At 37.7% G+C, this 15,510-nt stretch overlaps 1 protein-coding gene across 2 annotated transcripts in view; it reads left to right on the forward strand.

The window, feature by feature from the left end:
• nlgn3a (neuroligin 3a) overlaps nt 1-15,510 on the forward strand; it is a 212,715-nt gene that overhangs the window by 130,168 nt on the left and 67,037 nt on the right. For both annotated transcript variants that reach the window (XM_084430000.1, XM_084430001.1), the window contains one exon: nt 4,637-4,822. In XM_084430000.1, coding sequence (XP_084286126.1) covers nt 4,637-4,822 — 186 coding nt within the window. The remainder of the gene's footprint in view (nt 1-4,636; nt 4,823-15,510) is intronic.

Raw genomic sequence — 15,510 nt, forward strand, 5'->3', positions numbered from 1 at the left:
AGCATTCTATTCCCCTAGGGGATAATAATATTGTAATGTATTGCATTATCATCGAATTAACAAGTACCATCATCTCTAGACCCCATCTCTAGGAAATGTACAGAGAGCAGATTACAGACTACAAATACAGCATTGCTGTGCTTTTTTTTTTTTCTTTTCTAGGTGAATGTAAATTCTGGGATGGCCCTACACAACATAAACATATTGAACTTGACTTGATGTTTTACCCCGTACAGTCTCGTATTTCAACTCTATTTTTAGTCACCCAACTTATTATGAAAAAAATCATGTTTTGTCCTGTATTTCTTCTTTCCTATATTGTCTTTGCTAGGTGATCATAAAAGCGAGTATAGGCCCGAGCCACGTGAGAATAGCCTAATCAAAGGTAGCCAATCTCGTTATAGTATATTCTGGAGAACAATTGGTTATCGATTAGCCTAACTTGCAGTTAGTGAAGGCGGGATATTAGAGTCAGATGCCAGTATGTCTAAGAAGCGAGTGTGTACATTTAATGAAGATCTTCAAAAAGAGTTTATTAGAAAAAAGTTATCTGCAGTAAGTAAAAAAAAACAAAAAAAAAAACACTCAATGTGGTATCAGGCTGAATGATGCACACCAGAAGCGCTCTCTCAGACAGTGCGCAATCCAGAATTCAGTTCTCTTTGCGCCTGATTATATAGACACAGTTGTATCTTGGGTAAATACAGTTGGTTATGGCTTTAGTGAACGTAAACAGCTTGATGAAAACCGGATATGTGTCAGTATATTTGGTCCTGTTTACAGATGTGTTTTGGTCGATTGGATCACAAGTGGACGACGCTAAATACAGGTGTAAAAACGTTTTGAGCTTGTCCACTGTCCACCACTTCCAGAGGTAGTTGAAAACGCATTAGACCGGATTGCTTTCGTAATGTAAATGCTTATGTTGTCCCGTTCCGTATTACACCATGAAAGATCTGGTCACCCTATGTAACAGGCAATAAACAGGTTGAAGTAAAAGCTAATATAACCTCAGTCTGACCCCAGTGCTTTGTAAATTCTACAACAGCCCTGCATATAAAACAGTGATGTGTAAAAATATCTTTAAAAAATCGTAATTGCTTTCCAAAGAAAACATTTGCTTCCACATTTCCAATTAAAAAGATCCACAAACCACAGACAATATATATTTTAAATGTAGCCTGTGGGTTGGCTTTGTTGTCTTCTATAATAGTTCTGGAACTTGTTTCAAATTAGATCATATAGAATCATTTTCAGTCCAAGCCATTACTGCTTGTGTGTTGTTTTAAATGTAAAATGTAAAGAAAAAATGATTAATACAGTAATAATAACACAAAATATATCAAAATAATGAAATTTAATTACCATTTACCATTACAATCACTGTAGTGGGTTAAAGTAAAATGGGTTACTTTAGTATTGTTACTGTATTATCGCATAAATTCTGTAACTGATTAATTAATTTTACACCCTAGTTGGGTGTCGGGGTGATCTCTGACTGCCGGTGAATAATGCCATGTTTGTGCTCATTAACGAGTATTTGAGAAGACAAACGCAGCAATGTATTTTGCATGAATATAAGTGATTTAACTCTCATTTGATTCAGCGTGCGGCTCTACGTCAATATAAAGTGACATAATGAAGTGCAGAATGTCTGCCAATGCCCTTGAGATGCTCTCTATAAACCTATTTCCTATCTTTGCACGCTCCTCTGTACAGGAAGCTGCCTTTCAAAAAAAAACATGCTTTATTTGATATGCTAATATATTACATGCTGTTTAATTGATTTGTTCCTGATGAAAGCACAATAAAAATGCATTTGGGGAACAAGACGGTGAGCCTTCTCTTCCATCCATAGAGGAACAGCGCTCCCTTTGCATTACAATAATTTGCTGTCATAAATACGTGTCTATTTCACATAAGTTAAGCTGTGTCCAGTCAGTCATGTTTTTATGTAAAGATTCCTCCCAAGAAAAGTCAAGCATATATAATGTGAGAACAACACTTATTTCTCAGAGATCGTATTCATTCATTTCTTCGTTCAGCCGCTTCATACACCTAAAAATTGGTAAACTGTTCCCTTATTAAGCTATTTCAACCCGATTTAAACCATAAATATGAGGTGTGTTGATACACATGTATTTAGTTTGATTTAATAATTAGTTTGACGATTAAAGTTTGATTATTGTCAGTTTAAAGGCCCACTGAAGTGTCTTGGACCGCGCAGCTCTGTGTGATGCATCGACGTAATTTCCACTGAAACAGGAAGCTAAGGCGGGACATATTGAATGGCTCCTCCCCCTTTTCAAATAGCCAATAGCGTTTAGTTTCCCTCACAGACTGACAGCACCATGGAAGCGAATCCGAGCACTGATGATACGTTGGATTTTAGTAGAGGTGTGAATAAATTCTTGTCATTTCATTCTTAACTAACGTACAGTTGGAAAACGGAATAAAACTCGAGCGTTTGAGCAATCGAACACACTTCTCCAACACATATTTCTCTGTGACGTGTCAACGGTCGCTTCGGCCAGGTGGTGTTTATAGCTGAGGGGGCGGAGCTTTAGATTCTAGAGAGCATTTGATTGGACAGAAGATGCGATGAGAAGCTGAAGCCCGCAGTGCCACCATTTTAGCGGAAGTGAGGGACAGTACGTTTTGAACGCTTATATCTCCTAAATGCAAATATTGTCATTGTTTTGAAACACAGCAGCTTATTCATAACCTTAAGGCTGACATATTCATACTAAAAGCTAAAAAACGAAAATTTTGATTTCAGGGGGTATTTTTATTTTTTCCACTACCCACTGACTTGCACGCACAGGATTGTGGGATAGGCACTGAAGGATGCTTTTTGTGCGACCAGATGAAGGCAGCTCAGCAGACACGAGGTTATGCAAATATTGGATTTGGATGTGTACTGTAGCTTTCAGACACAGCTATCAAATTGAGATTTCATGCAGTTGTTCTGTGAATATGAACGATATTACCCATCATTCATTGGCTCCTTAATTGTAGAGACAAACACACTCTCTGGAGGGAAATTGCCTTTGATTGTTATGCTCTTCTGCATTATTTGATCACCATGTTGATCATCTGCCATGATCAGTGTAGCACGTTCTATAAAATATGGCTTCATGTGTTTTAAATACACATGGTGTGGCACTATTACAGTGCATTTTCTGCCTGCTTCAACTAATCTGCAGGTGGTAAGTGAATAAAACCCAGGAGTTTGCACCGAAATTCTACATGCTAATGTCGCACAGCTGTTTAGTGAATCCCCTCTTATCTCTCTCGCCCACTCTCCCCTTCTCTATTTCAGTCTCTGGTTTTCTCTCGCATTCGCACGAAAACGCAGTGGCACACATGTTAACACCAGCCCTGCAGTTTGAGGCTTTCCCTCTAGAGATGTCAGGTTGTCAAAGCTAACCATCCACTGTCAGAGTGAAGACAGGAAGCAATCCAGATAAAACATTTAGCCTCTGTGTATCAGAAAATTCATTTCCCAGTCACCAGCTCTAATAATAGCTCTTCTGGGAGGCAACATGTAGATTAACATTGTTTCAGTGTTGTTGCTCTATTCCACGCTAGGAGATCTCTGTCTTTTGTGTACATTTGTAAATAATTTATCATAGAGATGCGGCGATACAAAATTTCTCTCTAATACTGCTTAAACCGAGGCGCTACATTCATGTGCAGTAATGTCACATTTAAAATGCCATTTATTGCTCGATTTTCGTGATTAAATGGACTGAATTTGAAAGCTGAGACTTTGTTTCTTATCAGAAGTAAAGCTCAATGCTCTTTGCGATTGGATAGAAGGTTTGATGTAGGGAAAAATCGCAGACTTGCAACCCTGGCTTGAACTACAGGTAATTTGTTGGGTCAAATAGAGCTTTAACATCGCTACTATATATCAATCTTAAATGTTAATACGTTATTGTCGCGTTAACTTTGACAGCCCTAAATTCAACAGCAGAGATTGTCTTCAAACACAGTGTGAATTGCAATCTGACTTTTTCCCGCCCCTTTTAATTGACAGGATATAATTGGCCCTCATCATTGGCTGGTTTTAAACAGTCGATACCGATTCATCCGTGCATCCCTACTTTATCTATATAAATACAGGTTGAGTGCAATGATTGGTCAACATACTATCAGCACAGTATTCTACATTTGCCTTTATTCGGTATTTATAATGGTGCAAAATAATACAATAGCAATATTTTCCATTTTATAAAGAAAATGTGGGTGGCTATGGTTGCCAGGCAGTGCTATGCATTTGCCAAGGTATTCAGAGTGTTTTGAAAAAAAAAAATTGTGCTGTTGCTGAGGTTTCAAAATCAAAAGAGCCGATTCCTGCATGAAGTCTCTATGATATTTTAGCTTAAAGATATGCCTTGAGTCCCTCATTCAAAGTGAGTCTATGGGATTTTTTCACTCGTTTTATCATCTACCAGGCAAAAAGTCAGAAAGTGCGCCTCCCCTCAGATAGCCAATGTGAAGTATCATTCAAATCCATTGCACAAACGATGTGAAACAAGATCAAATCCATGAATTTGTCTGACAAGAGGCTTAAGAAGATCCCTCAGATACTGCAGGTTTCTCAATGCCATGTGTGCTCATTGTGTTACAGGGTTCCTCAGCACAGGAGACCAGGCTGCTAAAGGGAATTATGGGATTCTGGATCAGATCCAGGCTCTGCGTTGGATAAGCGAGAACATTGGCTATTTCGGCGGCGATTCCAATCGCATCACTGTTTTTGGATCAGGAATCGGTGCCTCTTGCGTGAGCCTTCTGACCCTGTCCCATCATTCTGAAGGTAAGAGAACATTTCATTCCACAGAAGAACAAGTAAATCAAAATTAATACTCAACTTTGCTATGATCTTTGCATTATAATGCAAAGGGAAAAGTAATATTGCAAGTTAAATAAGTAAATACAGGTTGTACAGATACAGATTCAGACTCATCACTTAGTTTGTAAAAATTACTTTATTAATATATTATCATATTAAATAAATAGTTATTTTTTTATTGTAAATAAAATAACTATGACCAACCAATGTCAGCACATCATAACCATGTAAATCCAGTAAACCTGGTCGTGCACAAGGAATCTGTGCACGGGATCGTCTGGGATTTACTTGGAAATACCTGTATACCCACAGAACTTACAACAGAAACCAGAAGTTACTCCACCAAAGAAATGCCTTTTTTCATTCTTTCCATTTAGAAAATCGAGGGATGAGTAAAAATTATACATTGTAATCAGCAACCAGTTATATTTAATTCCTATGATTGCTATTAGTGGTTCCACACAATAGATATGGACAAAAATGTTGTCTTTACTTATTCATGGTTGACTAAACTGTTTAACATGTGTCCTATAAATTCATGGTGGACAATATAAATGATAGATGTGTTGCAGATGTGCTGTTTTTCTGTTGACAGCCTGTTGCATTAAACACTAAAGTGCTTTTAATTGATGCCAGCAATACTGGACGTTCATCCGACAGTAAATTGCAAACAAAGTGTGTAAATTAACATGCATAGTTATGTATTTATGCAGCCATAAAGAGGTGGCAGTTTTTCACAGGACTTACCAAGGTTACATTTATCATCTTAGCAGCTGTAGCATTTCATCGCAGCCGACTCTAGATGTAAATCTAAAACACATTCCCAAGAGGCTTTTCTGAGATGTGAGACACAATGATGGGAAAGTCAATTGACTTTGTGGGTTTCCATGACATCCAATTGACTGTTGAACTTCAAATGGTTGAATCAAGAACAAATGTTAACTGTAAATATCAATTCCTTTGAGATAAATATGTACAAGCAACACATATATTATAAAGATAAGCCTTCTGTCTGTGTAGTTGTAAGACAGTAAAATGAAGTTGAAAGGTTAGAATTGAGCTTTCGAAAATACTAGAGATATTCGAAGTCATGACGTTGTACATTTTGTGATACTTCAAGCAATTGATGTTGTATCAGGCAGTCTGTAGGAGACTATTGTAAAGATAGCCACTGTAATTCTTTCACTCGCTCTCTTTCTACATAGGTTGAAAGTTGTGTCTGGGTTTCTCTATTAAAGGGATACTCCACTTTTTTTGGAAATAGGCTCATTTTACAACTCCCCCAGAGTTAAACAGTTGAGTTTTACCGTTTTCGAATCCATTCAGCCGATCTCCGCGTCTGGCGGTACCACTTTAAGCATAGCTTAGCATAGATCATTGAATCGGACAGGACCATTAACATCTCTCTCAAAAAAATGACCAAAGAGTTTAGATATTTTTCCTATTTAAATCTTGACTCTTCTGTAGTTACATCGTGTACTAAGACCGACGGAAAATGAAAAGTTGTGATTTTCTAGGCTGATATGGCTAGGAACTATACTCTCATTCCTGCGTAATAATCAAGAAACTTTGCTGCCGTACCGTGAGTCCAGCAGGCGTAATGATATGACGCAGCGCCTGAAAATAGTATATCCTATAGTCTACCGAGCTGGGGACTATTTTCAGGCGCTGCGTCATATCCATAGACAGTACATAAACTGGACACAGTGACCCCATAGGTTTCAACGGAGAAAAGTGAAGCAAATTAGAAGCACTCATTTCCTGATTGCCGAGCGAACTGCGCAGACTCAAACTGAGCTTGACGACGTGGATGTGACGTGAGCAGCCTGTCTGACAGTTGTAAGTCTTCTAGGAGCTGTGCCAAGAAAAATCTGAATCATTCCCTTCCGAATCTTGCAGAGACGGAGAGTGTGAGTAGGATCTGTCCATGAGCTAGGAGCAGGAGCAACTTTATGATTCTCTATGGGCTTCTCCCTTGACTTAATCGGACTTTATGCCTCCACGTCCCCCCGATTGACTGCGAGCTTCTCCTCCTGTCTCTACGGTAATTTCCAGAGAGTCGCGTGTTTATGACGCAATCGTTAGCCTACTTTTACAAAAACTGCATCTACGGGGCCATAACGGAGGTACAAGGTAATGGAGCATTTTATACATTGTCGTGTTTCTTTAGAAATAAACAATGGACAAATGGAGTCTTTAAACGCCTCAGATGTAAAGTTATTCGCTGTCAAAGTGACGCCAAAATGAATGGGAGTCAATGGAACGCTAACAGCAGGTGAAGGCTTGATAGCCAATGGCGGCCGCCGGGGGTGGTACGGAAATCGAGAGCTCGATTACCCCCCTGGTCATATCATTACGCCTACTGGACCCATAGTACGGCAGCAAAGTTTCTTGATTATTATTATTACAGCCTAGAAAATCGCAACTTTTCATTTTCCGTCAGTCTTAGTACACGATGTAACTACAGAAGAGTCAAGTTTTAAATAGGAAAAATATCTAAACTCTTTGGTCATTTTTTTGAGAGAGATGCTAATGGTCTTGTCCGATTCAATGATCTATGCTAAGCTATGCTAAAAGTGGTACCGCCAGACCCGGAGATCGGCTGAATGGATTCGAAAACGGTAAAACTCAACTGTTTAACTCTGGGGGAGTTGTAAAATGTGGAGTATCCCTTTAAGCGATCATTGAAGTTTTAGATAAGGTCTTAGGTTGTTTCTACGCTTCACTTCCCGCTATGAATAATTTTGTGTGATTGTTTGCACTCTGTAGATTGCATCAAAGCGTTATTAATTGCTTTGATTTACTTTGGATTTAGATTGATTTCCTTTACCATAAATGGATTTTCTATTCACATATTCATTATTGCCAAGCTTCATGTAGCATGTTATTATATAGTCACATCAACCGCCTCCTTCCTTTCTCAGTAAATTGGATATTACTGATGCTGATGTTTCCCCTGAATAGAACTATATTCCTTTCTTGGTTTGATGAGATAAAAAAAGCAGTCTTGGGGGAGCTGGGTTTTACTGACAGCCTCTATAAACCTTGAAAATTGAAACAGGAAACCTGCCATTGCAAAAAGGGGTACTCGCAAGTGTTTCCAATATCAATCAGCTAGCTCTGCAATAGTCCTCAAAGCTGTGATTTTAGCCATCACAGCAAGGGAAAGCGGCCTACCAAATAGTAATGGCAAGGCTTAAAGGAATGCTGTGCTAAAGTATCCATCTACTATTTTTATAAAAAAAAAGTAAATGTCTCCACAACTGAAAAGTATAGTTGCCTTGGTCAAACAATGACTACATTTTAACCCTCTGGTGCTGTTCGGTAACAAAAATTTTACGTTTTATTTTTATTTTTTGAATTTTTTTACTTCATTGGAATGGTATGAAACTTGGTTTTGGCACTTGCTGTGTGAACAAAAAAATGCATTGTTTTTATTTGTTAGCGGTCAAAATAAACAAATTTAATCTAATGGAAGCGTTTGGTACTGCGCACACACAAATTATTACTGAAAGCTAATTTTTTGAGATATCAACCTCAAATTTGGAACACTTCTTGTATAGATGTATGGCTTTGATTTTTTTTTTTTTTGATTTTCAAGTTCATCTTTTTTTTTTTTTTCACTTCAGCAATAATATGTAAAGTGGCGTGTTTAAAAAGAGACCAAACTTAAGTCTGTGCTCCAAAGCATTCAAGATTTATGGAAGTTTAAGTTGGAAGTTTCATTTTCAGGTCCATGCTCAAAAAGTTAATAAATGGATTATAACTACTGCATAAACATGATTTAGTACAATAAAATACTCTTGAAGTACAAAACATTAAATATAAAACATTATCGAACTAAAATATAGCACAATCATTTAATTCAGAAAAAGAATCTCACATTTTTGACCGACACGCGAACAGTACCAGAGGGTTAAGGGACATGTGAAGAAACATGTTCAACAAAGTGTTTGTGTAGATGTCTAGGTGGTCAAGAACTCAATCATGGTGTTGAGAAAGATTATTTTTGGTTGAAGTCCTGGTAAGCAAATGTATGTGTGTTATCACAATTAACAAATCATTGCATCCTGTTTTAAGGAACTCATCAATGTTCTCACAGATGTGCAAATGCCAAAGAAAAATATAAATATCTTTGCAAACTACGTGTGCAATCTGGGAATTGATTGTTCTGCTAATTGGCAAAAAATGTAGTTGCCCTTGGAGTAGAGCAATAAACATCCTCTAATGAAACAGATTTCATGCACTGCCCAGAGGCTGGGCAGGACACATCTGAGGCTGAAATCCCTCTGCAGGTGAATCCCACCCACAGTGCAAGAGACATTCACATTTCCCCTGACCATGATCCCCAGGAAAACACAATTACCTGAATCCCATCATCTGAAATACCAAAGGCCTTGATCAAAAAACACTTCAGCTCTATCCTCACAGTTCAGTGTGTGAGATTGAGTGTGATGCTTGTTTGGCAAGTGTGTGTATTTGTGGTGGTGTTAATGAGGCCACTGTGACCTGTCTCCTCCTTGCAGTCTGGCTCATCATCTTATGGGGCCTGCTGCTCCCACATGGAGCTCGCCCTGTCTGGGTGTGTGGCAGGCCAGGAAAGAGGGCTTCATCTATCAGCCCACTCCACCGCAGGAGTTAGCCTGCCCGCCATGCCCCTGTTGTGGGATGGATTGCAGATGCATCCCACAGTCCTCCTCCATCATCAAGTTTAAGGGCAATCACTTGCCTCGGTTGTTTGATGGAAATGGGGACCTTATGTAAAGGGAGAGGACAAAGGTGGTTTCTGTGTATATTGTTTTTGAAGGATGGGGCTTGAATGTGATCACATGATCTTCCATTTCTGTATGTGTAAGCATCCTCAATTGGTGATTTACACAAGTGGGACATGTTTCGGTTTCAACATCCTTTGTTGGTTCTGGAACAACACTCCTATTGACTGTCATTGTCCTTTGATTTGCTGGTAGGTTTAGGACATCCTGGAAGGCCACCTTTCTAAAGAGTGTAGCTCCAACCTTAATTAAACACACTTGAACGAGCTAATTAAAATCCTCACGAGTGACAGGTGTGTTGGAGCAGAGCAGAGCTAAACTCTCTTGGAAGTTGGCTCTCCAGGAGCAGGATTGGACATTCCTGGTTTAGGGTTGTTATCAAAGCCTGCAAAACTCCAATCAACCAGGCTTCACCTTCGGGTTATAGAGTTAGGGAGAGGTCCTGCAATAACGTTCCTATTAACCAATCATTGCAGTGCAATTTCAGGAATAGGGGTGTGGCATTGATGTCCAATTCTGCTCCAAGATGGCCATATTTCAGCTCCCACCCCAATTGAACAATCCTGAACCAGCTAATCAAGATTTTGAGGACTTACAGGTGCGTTGGAGCCGATTTGAGCTAAACCCTGTTGGAGGCCTCTCTGTAGGAAGCTGTCTCTCCAGGATCATGATTAGACATCTCTGGATTAAAGTTATTGCTAGGGCCTGCAACAACACTTTCAACAAGTCTATGCCTTCTGATTTTTAGGCTTAGGGTCTGGGGAGTGGAACAACATTCTTTTCAACCAACTAGTGCCATTTAACATCAAGGGTGGGTTAGGGTCAGGGCTAGGGCAGAACTGTGATTGATAATATGAATGTTTTTTTCGAGTACCAACAAAGCGTGTTGGTCCAGGAACATGTTCTACAGCATCTTGGCAAATTACATTGTTCACAAGCATCCAGTCAAGAATCCAGATGTTCTTTCCTGAGTTGTGTTCTTAATCATTCCGGGCCACTGCCTCTCCTTCAAATGCAGCTCTTCCGGTCTTTCTAGCGTCAGTGCTCGGGGAGGGAGAGCAAACAAGAGGGAAGGTGAATGATTGAGAGAATGAGGAGTTCTATATCAAGGACATTACCCAATCTCATGTGTTATTATCTATTTGGCATAAGGCTGGCTCTAATTGAACATGCAGATTTGCCTTTTTCTTTCTCTCTCCTAATAATAATTATGTCAAATGAGAGATGGCTCCACGGGCTGTTGCTGGAATATTAAACAACTAGAGCTTTGGCTGTGTGTGTGTGTGTGTGTGTATTGGAAGGATGTTGGAGACCACCCAGCAGTGTTACTGAAGGTCATTGGGTGTCCTTTTTTTCTATTCCTGTAACTAATCAGCCTAAAAGCTCTGCTCACGAGGACATGCTCCCCTTTTAATGGAACGTCTCATACATTAAAGGGGACTCGTGAGGGGCTACATTGGAGGATTCCTTCTACCCATGTCAGCTCACATTTTTTATGAAGACTTTTGGGTTATTGGGGACCATAAATATGCACACTTAAATTGTGTTAGTTTTATTAGTGGGACGGTATTCATGATGGTATAGCTTTGTGATGTGATGCACGACTTTCAAGTGTTAACACTTCGAGCTGCAAAACTGTGCATGAATAAAGAGGCACTTGAGTCTAATGAACTAAATGAGATGACGGTTTAAACAAAGTCTGCGATGAACAGATATGCCAGAATCCGTGACACAACATCTTACGAAATGAAGAGATACTTGCTGTGACATTACAGTTAAAATAATGCACAGATAAGTCCTAGCCAGTCGACACATCGAGTCATTGCTTTTCTTTATGACTGAATATGGTCTAGTTTTAATTGAAGCCATAATGTGGCTGTACTTAAAGTGACAGTGTCTCATATAGTGAATAAGAGCTCTGAAAAGTAATCAATCTACTTTATGACTTTAATATCATACATTCAAGTTAAGCAAGTCCATTTGCTTTTAGTGTACTGAAAGCACTTAGTTTAACTGAACATCATTCTCTGGCTGTCCTCATTCACTCCACACAATGTTTTTACACGTCACAACAGTTATTCACGCCTACGCTCTTCTGCCTAATTTAAACAATGACACTTTTCTTTCAGATAGCTGTGTTGATGTGACTTATTGCTATTCTTATATTTTAAAGTTTTTTTGTTTTGTTTTTAATAAGCAGTAACATAAAAATACTGGGTATCGTGGAGATGTTCCTGATTTTGTACATAATAAGCTGTGAATAATTGTATTTATTTTGGATAATTAATATTTCATAACCTAATAACTGATGCGCAGAGAATATTGATGCATTATAGTTTGACTTTAATCTGACTAAAGTCTTTGTAGGAGGGGATTATGAAAAGACTTTATGTTGACATTCAGCTGTTTACTCAGCTTGTACATTGAGTTACCAGAGTGAATGAATGGTACTGTATTTGACAAATGTGCATCTCTGACGCATTGTGTATTTCTTCTCAAATTATTCACTCAAAAACAAAGTATACTTGTGGATCACGCACGAGTAGCATGAACTAGCACAATAAGTAAATGCGACGTGTCTCTATGTATGTGTGTCCATCTCTTTTATTTATAACTGGGTCATTTCGTTTAGGGTATACAAAAATGATATTTCTAGATTATAACCTCAAACAAACATTATGTTTCATTTCACTTGAAATTGTCTTGATGTCCCTTAAAAGGTTCAAAATAATGAACCAAAAAAAACAAAACAAAAATCTATATTATATTTAATTATATGAAAAATCTGCTCAAATGTAATTTTCATTTAAATTCAGAAAATATTTTTCTTACGTCCGCAAACGTTCTGTGAACTATGTTACTAACCGTACATACAAAAAGTGGTTTATCTCAAAACCACGCGACCAGCATTATATAATGGCTTTTTTTTCTCTTGCTTTTTTCTGTGGACGATATTTCGAGCACAATATTGTCTTCGAATACTCATTTCATATTCACTTTCATTTCACACCCATATTCCAGTGTTGATAAAAAAAAAAAAAAATCATAATAATAATGCATGTGCAAGATACTTGAATAACAGGAAGGAACCTCACTTTTGCAATAGTCAGTCAATACATAACAGCATTAAGCTAAAATAAACCATTTTGTATTGTTGTTTGAAAGCAGAGGCTCTGTTCTTTATTATGATATATTGCATGTTCAGATATTCAAAATATTCTGGGGGCCATGGAAGTTTTGATGAAATTATCAAAAATGCTGACGGTGGCAGGCAAAAAAAAAAAAAAAAAAAATGGTGACACTGTCAGCTATGTTACCTGTCAACTAAGTGCTGTACCCTGTAAAGCCAGTTCTTGGATAACATAGTTGTCATGACCCTACTGTGTGACTATTTCCACTGATTATAATGATTGGTTGCTATAGAACCAGTGCTGGGCAGTGTACCGCTGCATCCGGTGCATAACTAAAACATCTGCTGCATCTATTCAATGGCCACAAAGAGCGCTATATAGGCTATATATGAGTGTATCGAGAGGGGACCACTATAAACTGCATATCATTCTTATTAATGGTTATAACTTTATAACACAACAATAAATAACCAACACAACTAACCATCTTTAACATGGCAAATAGCATGTAGACCCCAATGATTCCCACAATGCGGAAATCGGACAGAAACACGGATTTCAGTCACAAATGGAACTTACTGTATAAAGAACAATTTGGCCACGAATTAATCAAAAGCGGGGCTGTACAATGAATCAAATGGCGATATGAACTAGTGTCTGTGAATATTAAAGCTAAAAAATACTGCTATTGAAGTCTGAATGTTCTGCATGTCTCTGCGCTGCAGTTTCGTCTATACACACACACTGATACATGTGTGACGCTCGTGAACTTCATCTGCAGTCTCTTCAGCAGCATTTCACCATTTCATTTGAGAAAACTGTCATCAGAGTCACACAGAAATAGGGATGGGCGTATCGAGTTGAAGCATCGATATATCGATACTGACTTTGAGTATCGAAAGTATCGATATTCAAATATATATATAGTTGTTTTGTTTATTTGACAAGAAATGTAATGCTACAATATGCATTGAATTGGATGAATAACCTAAGTTAGAGAATAATTGTGTAGTAGAACTATTTTCCTGCTCATCTGATCACAGTCAAGTCAGAACCAATCAATCACAGAGAGCGTTCACACACTGCCAGCATTCAAACAGGGCTGCGCTTCCCAAAAGTGTCATAAGAAAACATTGATGCTATTGGGAAACGCAGCCCAGAACAATGCTTAACAGAAGACAGAAAAACATCATATGTTTGAGTTATTTCACAATAAACAAATTGAAATTGTAGCCTACATACAGTAGTCTGTTAAAATAAAACTTGCATTTTCTGTTGCATTTTCTGGGTGCAACAGCCTGTCACTGGCAGTCCCTTATGGAAATGAACATTACAGTGACCATACTATTTTGTAGATTTAAGGTTACCACTACAAGTAAACATTTGTGTAAACAATAAATTCGAATTAAGGCTTATTGAATGTTAAAATGCCTTTCAAATATAATGTTAAGTGGGTATCATTACCCAATTTACTCTTAGTAATTTAATAATTTAAGAAATTTTAACATTTTAAAGTTCAGTTTAGAGGTATCGTATCGGTTTCGGTATCAGCGATACTGGCCTTGAAAGTATCGGTATCGTATCGAAAACAAAATAAGTGGTATCGCCCGACGCCCATCCCTTCACCGAAACTCAAAGGTCTTCACGACAACCCGTCAAAATAAAGGTTTTAGACTTGAAGAAACTTGAAGAAATTATAACAGAAATACATTACTATTGCACATTAGAGTGTATTTCAAGTAATAATAATAATAATAATAATAAATACAGTTTATTAAAACACAGAAATTTGAAAGTCTTCATTACAACACGCCATAATAAAAGTTCAATCTAACTTGAAGAAACTATTAAAACAAATACATATGTATTACTATTGCGCAGTATAATGTACTTCTTAAAGTACTACTACTAATACTAATAATACAATTAACATTGTTTTTAAGGGAATATCACACTAGTTGTTACATGTAGTATTACATTTTAATTTGATTACACTTTAAAAGATTAACTTAATTGTTAGTTTTATCAATTTATTTGATTACCACCGTTTGTAAAAATGTTTTTATCTTCCATGTACCCCTGACAGTAAAATAAGCCACCATAAATCTATATAAAGGTCCAGTCATGAAAAGAAAAGTATACTGTGGCATTACCAAAATGACCTATGAGGCAGATTTATGATTAAAAACAAATAAAAATCACTTTACTTTCTTTGTAATTACCTATAGTGAAACCAGTAGTAATTTTATTGAGAAGGCTTTTTTTTATTACTTTTTCCCTTAAGGTGAAATATGCCCGCAGTTACAGAATGAACCTGTTGTTCAGAAGCAGTAATAGTCTCCTTCTTTTTTTAACATTATTCAACAAAATCGTATTAAACCCCGCAGGTGTCATAAAGGTCACTGGCAATGAGGTGCATTTTTAATTTGATCGAGCTAATTGGCTCGCTAAAACGTGACTTATTTTAAGTTCATTTTTATTTGAATGTGGTTGAATTTGGCATGGGAGGGTTGATAAATTTGTAATTATTCTGTCTTTTGACACCATTTTGACCCCCTGAGGCCGACTGCAAACATGAGAGGTGAGCCTTATCACACTGACAGGATAACCAAGCAATCAGAGTTGTGTTGACACACCGGCTTTCACTCATATTAACCTGGTCCTCTTTCACATTCAAAACATGCTACGGGATCGCAATGAGGAAAACCTTGATCCTTTGGGCTTGCTTGTGTTTTTTTTTTACTATTTT

The sequence above is a fragment of the Rutilus rutilus genome, assembly GCF_951802725.1.
Source record: "Rutilus rutilus genome assembly, chromosome: 14".
In the NCBI taxonomy this organism is placed as follows: domain Eukaryota; kingdom Metazoa; phylum Chordata; class Actinopteri; order Cypriniformes; family Leuciscidae; genus Rutilus; species Rutilus rutilus.